The 10,805-nt window shown below is 37.4% G+C and overlaps 1 protein-coding gene across 2 annotated transcripts; it reads right to left on the bottom strand.

Moving 5' to 3' along the window:
* Positions 1-3,034: 3,034 nt before the first annotated feature.
* Positions 3,035-10,603, bottom strand: ehf (ets homologous factor). 2 transcript variants are annotated; one of them, XM_058075702.1, is made up of 9 exons: positions 10,461-10,603; positions 7,505-7,538; positions 7,048-7,308; positions 6,052-6,096; positions 5,943-5,987; positions 5,775-5,837; positions 5,625-5,669; positions 4,324-4,519; positions 3,035-3,497 (listed from the first exon to the last, which is right to left on the bottom strand). In XM_058075702.1, exons 3-9 carry the CDS (start codon positions 7,298-7,300, stop codon positions 3,398-3,400), a joined length of 747 nt encoding a protein of 248 aa, XP_057931685.1. In that variant the 5' UTR covers positions 7,301-7,308; positions 7,505-7,538; positions 10,461-10,603; the 3' UTR covers positions 3,035-3,397. The 2 variants fall into 2 exon arrangements, with proteins under 2 accessions (XP_057931685.1, XP_057931684.1); XM_058075701.1 differs by having other exon boundaries at positions 7,396-7,538; positions 10,461-10,597.
* Between the last annotated feature and the right edge of the window lie 202 nt (positions 10,604-10,805).

Genomic DNA, 10,805 nt, shown 5'->3' with positions numbered 1-10,805 from the left:
ATATGTAATATAATACTACCTTCAATCATCTTCTTTTTTTTTTTTTGCTAAAATTAAATGATAGTGACAGCTAATTATTAACTTTTAAAATTTTGATTGTGTTTACATGAAAGGTATAAAGTAAGTTTGAGAAAACTGTAATTAACCTGTGGTATTTTAAAATACTTCCTTGTTCTCAGGAAAGCAGGAAACGGTTCATACAACTCATCCTCGTCTCCTGTCTCATTCTGAATCACAACACTGCCATTGGAGCTGTCCCATGCCGATCCCTAAATTAAATAAATGGGAAGAAGGTCACAAAAAAAACTAAACAAATCCACTGTTGGACAAAAGCGAAAGAAAACTAATTCTTTTGAACATGTGACATGCAGTAATAAAATGATCATGTTGACGGCAATGCTGTGGTAATATAATTATCACCAACCCTCCCCACTGTGGGTTATTCACACCACAGAACCAGTTCCCGACTGTTAGTAGCTAGAAAAGTTAACAGGAATGTTACAACCGGTTTGAGTTTACGTTTGCCTCACCTGTGCTGAGCATGTGGGTTACTGGCATTTCAACATTTCCCAGTAACTTAATCATGCCTAATTACCACGTCACAAATGTTTTGTTATTTTCCAAAACCATTGATCTGGTTTTGTCGGTTTGGTGAAACTCAGTGAGTTGGCTAAAAATTAAAACAAAAGGATACTTCTTGGTGATATTAAATTTTTGGAATGTTGTTTCAAGGAGTGTGGGAATTGAACATGTTTGTGTTAAGGTTGTATGTTCTTTTCCCCCGACTGTGTTACCCATCAATGTTTTTAGATAACTAACACAGTTACAGGTTGCACGGTGGACAAGTGGTTGCCGCAAGGGCCTCACAGCGAGGTGACCGGAGTTCAATTCCACCCTCGGGCATCTCTGTGTGGAGTTTGCATGTTCTCCCCGTGCATGTGTGGGTTTTCTCCGGGTACTCCGGTTTCCTCCCACATTCCAAAAACATGCTAGGTTAATTGGCGACTCCAAATTGTCCATAGGTATGAATGTGAGTGTGAATGGTTGTTTGTCTATATGTGCCCTGTGATTGGCTGGCCACCAGTCCAGGGTGTACCCCGCCTCTCGCCCGAAGACAGATGGGATAGGCACCCCGGAGATCCACGTAAGGATAAGCACTAGAAAAATGAATGAATGAACATTTACATTTGTTACTTGTTTACAGCCGTCAATTGGTTCCAGACAAAATGAAAAGCAAAATAATTGAATAGGACTCAATGTTAATAAATACAAAATTTTGTATTTATAGCATAGAAAACATTTTACATTATTAGTGTAGACTGTAGACATGACATCACACCCAAAACACAACATAGCGGGGGACCATTAATTGAACCGCACAATTGCTTTTCTTCTTGTTCACAGCTGCAAAATAACCCACAATGGGGCCAAAGAATGTTGCGAATTCCAACATTTTAATAAAGAAAACGAGAAACACTATTAACTCATAACAAAACACGAAGGTGGTGTCTGTGTGGTTGTCTGCAAGCCACTTCCTCATTGCAGTCAGTTAAGGTAAATGAATCCCATTCATTCATAATTTCTATGCAATTAGAATTGTTTTCTGCATGTAAATGTCAAGCTCCATGAATTAGCCCATGTGACAGTTTGGTTTATTCTGTCTTTCTTCTTTTATGTCTTACATCCTGTTTCATGCTCTTATTTTGGTATTACTTCCGTTTCTGCTTTCTTCTGTTTTTGTTCACTTGCATCTACTGCTAATTTGCGTTGTTGGTATTTAATCCAGGTGTGTGCTCCGTTGTTTGTCGCTCTTGTTTTGTGTAGACATTTTTTCGGTGTCTGGAACCCATTACTTGGATTTACATTATTCCTTATGATAATAGAATATGTTTTGAATGTGGAATATGGTCTTGAATGGATTCATGGAACTGAAGTTTAAATGTATTTTTTATGTTTTAAGACTTAAATACCTGATAATGGCAGCTGTAATTGTACAATATGTGTTAACTTGGGTATAAGCAGTGTTGGGCAAATTACATTGAAAATATAATTTGTTATTGTTACTAGTTACTTTTTGTGTTTTTAGTTTTGTTTTGAATTAGTAATGTAAAAGTGGCTTCATAAATGTTATGTCAATTATGGTTGACTAGCTATTTAGCTTTCTGTGAAGTAGTAGTGAAAGAAAAATCCAGATTCCTTCTGTAACGGTGCGTTAATAACCGCGTTATTTTTAATGATGTTACTCTGGGAGTGACGAGCGCTATCTGAGAATGATTGTGGCGTGTTGGTACAGTCAGAAAAAAAAAAAAAAACATAGAAGAACAAGCGTGCAAACAAAGACGCATGGTTAAGAGCCTGGAATGAGTTGTGCATCAGCCTAATTGGAGTGTGTTTTTATTCCATTTCATGCAACATAATGCAATTAGCTAGCATCTTGTCCCGAGCAGGAAACACACATACTGAATGTAGAGTCAGTCTGTTTGCAATCATTTTGAATGCAACCAATTAAGAGACTCGAGAATGTTTAATCAGCGGTACTATTAAATTACTTTTTGTTAATTAGTTGGCTGGTTTTGGTTTCTTTTCTTTCCACTGTCATGCACATTGTTTTAATTGTGATGAATGATGCTTAGGACAAAGTAACAAAAGTCAAACAGATGCAACTGTCAGTAAATAAAATGAGGTGCCAGTCAAAAGCCCGCTATGCAAACAAAGGTTATGTGAGCCATGTAAATCAGAGTCAAGATTAGACACTGCATTTGCATAGAAGCATATGTACCACAATCGGCTTCTGTTATTCACGCTGATTTTATCGTCTTGGGCACCAACTGCTTTCATTCAAGTCGTTCCTGTTGAAGGCACCATGTTGGCAATGGCACGCAATTCTCCTGTCACGATTCAAGCCGTTTCAGTCAGTGTCCACAATATTATTATGATGTGGTTAAAAGATGTCTGCGTACTAAAAAAAATGCTTTCATGAAGTAAAAAAAAGTTGTTTTTTTATTACGAAAAACACATTGACATGCACACAATGTAAAAAATTAAACATAATTAGACATAATTATCTCAACTCCATAAGATGTTTCATTATTAGTATTTCATAGTTACATTCTGCTTACTTGATTTACTTGTTTTTACTTATTTGTTTGGTATTTTCATACAGTGATCGTCATCCTTCCCATCCAACTTGAATCAGAATATCATCATTTTGGGTATCATCATCGGATCTGTAATCATACTACTCGTTGTGTTTTATTGTAAGGGTATATATTATTTCATGTGACCATGTCTTTAACTGCAGTGTCAACAAAGTTTTTATCTGTCAAGTTAATCAATAACATTACATATAATACAGCATTCCATGCTATGTACAGAAAACATCATAAAAGGAAAAATCCTATTTCTCGGACTCTTTCCAGCCTCGGGCATTCCTACCAAACTTGTAGACCAATCTGCGTCCGTCTACTCGTTCTAGGATTTCCCTTTTGTAATAATATCTAGAAGAGAAAAAAAAGATGTACTTATTAGTGAATCGGTAGGACAGTAGGCAACAAGACTAACATTAAATGGAAATCTGATCAGATCGGTGAAGTATGCCTATTTCTGTCAGTCAGATAAAAACATATATATGTATATATACTGTATAATATTCGCATTAGGCCCTATTATCCCAAGTCCAGGCAAAGTGTGGCCCCTCCTCTTGAGTTTATTTATCGGGTCTTCGGAATCAGAAGACCCTAAGACTAGAATCACCTAGGATCTGTTTGCCTTGGGACACCCTATGGAAGCCCATGACTTGGACCCGGATAAGCGGAAGAAAATGGACGGATAGCATTTGAGGTGGTAACAGACCAGAAGGGAATGGCAATAAGAATCTAAGCGGACAATAGCTTGATTGGTTTTCACTTGTCATAATATATATGTAGCTTTTGTGTAGTTTACGGACTGCTCACCGACCATGGTAATAAAGCCGTGGACCAGCTCAAAGTTCCATCATAATGGGTTAGGGTTAGTGTGGACACCGACAATGAATAGGTTAAAGTAAAACTGCAACAGTATTGTCGTGAAATCAATAATTTCTAGGAACCGGGAAATGTAAGTGCTATTTTTTACAAAATTTTATTTACATTATAAGATCCATTGCAGTATTTGATAGGCAATACAGAGCGCCTTCTACTGATGCAACCGAGAAGAATAAAACAATAGCCTTTGGGAGTCACCATTCACAATTATTTCCTACACTAAATTAAACAACCACCGAGTGTTACTAAGTCACTCATTAAGTTGTCTTTTTTCTAATTTGTGTTATCTGTGTTGCCGTACCTCATTGCTCTGCTCAGCTTCTCATACGTCATGCTATTGTTGTTTTTCTTCCTGCCCCACAACTGTGCCACTTCTTCTGATTTTAGGAAGCGAAACACTCCTTCTTTCCTATCCTCCCACTTGATCAGGCCTGGATTGCGTTCAGGGTACAGTAGAATGTCTCTGATGAATTCCCATAAGTGGGTCCCTCTTGGATCTGTAGAGAATAGAACCAATATACATACAGTATATAGTATTCTGTACATTGTATTATATTGTTTGCATGACTGATGATTGAATGATGGTTTAAAAAAGTACACTGAATGGACAAAAAGTATTGGGACACTATGTCATTCCACAAAATAATCTACAGCAACATTGGTGTGGTCAGGGGTCACTGATGCCTGTGTTATTATTATGATTATTGTTATGATGATTATGATTATGATTATGATTATGATTATGATTATTATTATTATTGTTGTGCCTGTGAGATAATTTCAACCTGCAATAAAAGCCTGTTGTTCTGGTGATCAAATCTGATGCTTGTCTTACCGAACAATTACTGACACCTAGTGAACAATGTATAATATTACATTCACAATTTGAATGAGTCTTCTTAATGACTTGTATTTGTATTTTAGCTCATTTAGCCATTATTATGCTTGAAAATACAGTAAACCTCTGATATATCGGACTCGGATATATCGGAAATTTGCTCACAACGGACAGATAAAAAAGAACCAATTTTTCTGTAATGCATTTCCAATAAAAATTCATTGCATATATCGGATTTTTTATAACGGATTTCGCCTATTTCGGACAAAATCTCCAGTCCCGTTCCAATGCATTTCCATTAAATTTCCCTCGCATATATCGGATGGCCGCATCGTGGCGCTCCGATTCGCCGAATCATGACAGGCCGCTATACAACGTCATTTGCTCAGTCCAGGTACATTGGAAACATAGTCAAGGAAGTGCCTTTTTATAACGGATAAAATCCGATTTACGCATATACCGGTTATAAATCCGATATATGCGTAAAACGGACATTTTCCGGATTTCGCTTACATCGGACAAAACCAGTGGGAACAATTGAATCCGATATATCCGAGGTTTACTGTAGTTAATTTAGAGAACAATACGCACAATGTCCTTAAATTAGCATTTTAACGTAGAATAACGTGTTAATAAATATACATTTGAAAAACCATGCGACAGTCAACTAGACCTACTCCTGATTGATTGACTGATTACGTGATTAAGATCTGAGTCCCAAGACTCAAGTCCATATGGGGTTTGTAGGTTTATATTCTTCTTACTGTGTTTTTTGACCTGCTGTGGACGAACGTAAGACACTTGGACTTCTGAAAAACAGATAATACATTGTTTTTTTTTAATGTTTTTGTTTGCAAATATGAGCATATAGCTATATTTTTTAAGATATTCGTATTGTGTATTCAAAACCTTACCAGGGCTGGAAGGCGTGGGTGAGACAGCAGGTACATGAGGCCGAATCAAAGAGTCATAGGCGTCTATGTCAAACAGAGAAAAAAGTTACACAAATCTATTTATGTTTATGAAACTCAGTGCAATGTGTATTTTGAATCAATAATCAATCAATTGTACATTTACTGTACCTAATTGTGGATAGCTGACTTCTGAATATGCACAGGATATGTCTACTTAAAAAATAAAAATTGAGAATTATTATTGTTTTCCAAACAGAAAATGTTTTTTCCCTCTTACATTCTGGTTTTAGTTCCAGTTGACTCATTTCCACATGATATTCTCCTGCAAGGGGATACATAAAAAACACAGTTAAGAATTTAAACTCGTAAAAAAAAATAAAATCATAAATCCCCACTCTCCACATCATAATATTTGGAATATTATGCCAGTTATTTGTTATATTTTGTATGTTCTATTAAAAGGTCCCATTGTGTGGACCGCTATAGAGCAGTTGCACAGAAAAGCATTCGATATCTTCCAGATTCGGCACCTCTTTTTTGCAGCGTTTCAATGGATTTCTTGCTTGCTTCCCACTGAATCCGTCTGTTTAATTTATTCCACCGATGCCCCGCCTACAGGCACTCCCCCTCTGCTCTGGTTGGTCACACCCTCAAGCGTTCCCGAGGACTTCCGGATATGTAGGTCCGTGTTTGCATAGCTAGCCAAAACTTACATATTTCAGGGCTCAGTTCCAAATGCACAAATGCATCTCATTAATGTATGCATTGGCATCGTTTCACACAATAGTGATCATTTCACTCACTAAAGTCAATATTATTTTAGTAATACACATGACTGACTACACTTACTGTATAAATAAACAAGCGAGAGAAAAAACTACAGTTGTATTATTGTGTCATTCCAAATGTTTCAGAATGTACGTATTTGTTTACAGAGGTTATATAATTGCAAGTATTTGCATATTGTTAAGTTTCCTTTTAAACTGTATGTTAGTCCAACTAAAACATTAAAAGCCCAAGGGGATTTATTACTCCATTACTTCAGTCAATGGTCTCTTAGCTCGATTCTTAATTAAACTCTGTGTTCTTTATGAGGCACCCTAAGGCAACCGGAGAATTCTTTATTTCTTTAGAAGTATAAAGTATAAAGTTAAAAGTATTTTGTGTCTGTATTGTATAGTGACACCCCCTTTTTTTGGATCTGTGGACACACACGCCTTCTCATTTCACACATTGTTTCTTTTCCTTCCACTTTAAATACTTTCACACATACCAGTCCCCTTGAGCTGCGTTATGCTGTGGAAGAGAATGGGTCCCAGGCTTCCTGCAGCATGAATAAAGTCCTGGTAGGTCAGTTTGCACAGCTGGTGGCCATCCATATCAAAATTTTGGAAAGGGATATTGGAGGCATCGATCTGGTTTATGTCCATGACTTGCTGCAGCCACTCCCACACTTGGTATTTACTCCAAAACTGGGGCTGGGAATCATGAGGCCACAGACGACTACTCGTGTAACCAGACATCATTACAGGAACTGGGGACAGGAAGATAATTATTTCTGTCAGTAAATATATAATACATATACCAAGGAGAGACATAAACAAATAGTCATATGCATCACCATGCGGAAGATAGTTGGTAGACGCCCAGTGGTTAGTGGTGGTTAGTTGAGTGTCCGGAGTGGTGTTTAGTGGAGTAACGCTCATATTGTTGCCGCCACACTGATTTACCATGGCAAGGATGCAGCAGCACAGGAGGAATTGGCTGTAGGGAAAAGCAGAAATCAATTCTTAGAGAGAATAACAGCAATATTACAACATAGTGATGGGATAATTGGAATTAATTAATCACATAACAGGTGGTCCTTAGTTTATAGCATGATAATTTTGGTCCGTAAACATAAGACGGATGAGGATGAGGTGGTTTGGGCATCTGGTCAAGATGTATCCGACCAGTAGAGCCTTGGGGAAGACCCAGGACACGTTCAAGAGACTATGTTTCTCAATTAGCCTGGGAATGCTTCGGGAAGCGCCGAGAGGAGCTGGATGAAGTGGCCGGAATAAGGGAAATCTGACCTTCCCTGCAGTCCAACCTTGGATAAAAAAGCCGAACCACGCCAAAACAACATCATCAAACTCAACTGTTTGTTTGCATGGAGCCATCCCCCCCCCCCCCCCCCCCCCCCCACACACACACACATCTGGAACAGTATCTGGTACAGTCCTGCCAAGTAGCCTGCAGATGACCAGTGTAGACCTAAACGCTCTTCCTGCTATGCATTAATGATAACCACCACCTTCTACAATATAAATAAATACACAACCAAATTCAGGAAGTAAATATACTGAATCACAGAGAAGAAAAAAAACAGTGTGGCTGCATGCCATTTTTTCTTAATGAATTTACTTTCACTTTAAAACTATATGTAATGATGTGGATTCAAGTATTTTACTGTTCTTGTACATATTCAGTTGGGTTTTTAATCACACAATATGAAAGGGTCCAACATTATTATTGCTTTATATGGTCAATGCAGGACTATTATAATTTTTTACTGTAAGACAATTTTGTAAATATTTACTATATGCTGGTATTTGAAGTGTAATTAAACTGTTAAAAGTCAGCCCGTTTAGTAGTCCAATGAGGTTCATTCTTTGCTCTTCCCGAATTTTCTTCAAGATGTGGTTCATCGCCATAAAACATTCACTTTCACATTCAGGATCATAAACAGAAATATCTGGCAAATCAGGTTTAGGCACTAAGGCACTAAGATCATCAGCAATCATACCATCACGACAACTATATGCCAACGCTGTCTGTTAAACTGTCTGTGTGCCTGTCTGCTCAGAGCAGGTATGGACAAGACTGTGTTGTAAGGATGCAACGGTGCAATACGGTGCAATTTTCATATTTAATTGTGTGATTTGGGATATTTAACCTTGTTTTTATGATGACATATTTATGTTATGCATGGCTTGTGTTAGTTTCTTCAATATTTGCATTTGAGAAATATTGCAATGTTACATAACATCTAATAAATAAATAATCAATACCCATTACCACATGTCGATTTATAAATGTTTTTATCAATCAATACCCGGTATTGTCCAAAGGGTAAAATTTCCCCTGATGTTTGACTGTTCCAAACTGCATTGAAACACGGTGCAGCTGCTCATTAAAAACAACATCCTTGATCCTTGATGTCACATTTTAGACCAGGGGTGTCAAACATACGGCCTGCGGGCCGGAACCGGCCCCCAAGGAGGTTCGATCAGGCCCGCAGGATAATTTGAAAGTGGAAAAAATGCATAAAAGACATGGAATTAATATTTTTAATTCGCTGCAATTCATGGATTATCCGCGAAGGGGCGCACTCTTTCCATCAGAGTAGAAGACAAGCCGCATCACTGAGACAGACTGAAAACAGCAGACGGTATCAATGCGCCATCTGCTGCTTGTTACGACGTTGTTAATACCTTGGTCTCTACCTCTCCGCTACACCCTCATTAGCCAAAATGTCGTTATCCAAACGGAGAAAAGTAGATAAGGAGTGTAGAATTTTCAAAGAAAAATGGACCACGTCCTATTTATTTACAGAGATGCACGGAAAACCTTTGTGCTTGGTGTGTTTGCAACAAGTTTCGGTATTGAAGGAATATAATATTCGACACCACTACGAGACTCATCACAGCGAAAAATATGACGGCTTACTGTTTGCATTGAAAGAATACAGCTCTGTGAAGATGAATCCTTACTGTGGTGATTTAAAAAATGTGCACTTTAATGTTAGTCAGCAGCTTCATTTCTTCATTACACATTTAAAATCACTCTCCTTAGTTTGTAAGGTGTACGCAGGGATTACATTTAGATTTTATATGCGTATCTGTAAGTGGTTTAAAAATCCCTTTCTTTAAAAGTCTCATTTAATCTTAAAGTGCATTACTATATTTTTCAGTACCAATTAAAGTTTTGTGCCTTTGTACAATCAGTGGGATCAGTTGCAATGCATATTTGTGAATGATAAAAGTAAATTGCACATTTGTCTAAGGAAATATGAGGTGTTTCATAAAATGTTTTGTAAAAGGATAGTTCATTAAATTTCAATATTTTCCCAATGTTCCTAATGTGCTTCTTTACACCAAAACAAAGGAAAGACATGATATTTTGGTTATTTATAGCAGAGTATGGTATAATTTTAATGGTCCGGCCCACTTGACATCTCCCTAGGTCGTATGTGGCCCACGATGCGAAATGAGTTTGACACCCCTGTTTTAGACCAATCTCAAAGCTGCCTTTCCTGTCCTTATTGCTGATGTAAAGAACCTCATTTTGTTAGAAATTGCAACAATTACATGCATAGACACTTATTCTGAAAGTTAATGCATTATCATGCATTTGTATATTAAGTAATGTATTAAATTAATCGCCTATAGTGATGGATATATACAATATGTTTGCTATAGACACCTCAAGTGACTCCACAGTGCTGATAGTAAATTAACAACAACTAGAACTAATGGGAAAACGGCAAAAATAGCTATTAACATGGCACATAATTTTAATATTAATACCTATTACCAGTTAGATATGTCACACAAAAGTTCCAAGTCAAGTTATTGTGTCTAAATAGTGAATAAAAACCTGTCTATTCCTTCAGTAATAATATTAAATTGCATAGTGACTTACCAGAGCAGGCCTAGCAAATCCTCACAAAGCTTTGCTCTTACATGTGTTGAATGGAGACCAATAAAGTTCCCCCAAATACTCCACCTACGAGTGTTTACAGTAAAGCTAAGCAGAGTTGCCTCGCAAATTTGTGAATTGCTGACACACGATAGGTGCTTCCCCACAACAATGGGTATTTTATACTTGTAACTTCCTTATGCTTATCCAATTGGGTAACAACCAGGTAGATATTTGCATGTCAATCACTGACGTCATATCACACACACACCCCTGGCACACATTATACTTTTAGATTTCATGTTGTCTCTGCTTGCTGGCAGGCCTAGTCTTAAGTTATTAAGTTAC

The sequence above is a fragment of the Doryrhamphus excisus genome, chromosome 6, assembly GCF_030265055.1.
Source record: "Doryrhamphus excisus isolate RoL2022-K1 chromosome 6, RoL_Dexc_1.0, whole genome shotgun sequence".
NCBI classification, from domain to species: Eukaryota; Metazoa; Chordata; class Actinopteri; order Syngnathiformes; family Syngnathidae; genus Doryrhamphus; species Doryrhamphus excisus.
This window is presented reverse-complemented; position numbering and strand designations above follow the sequence as displayed.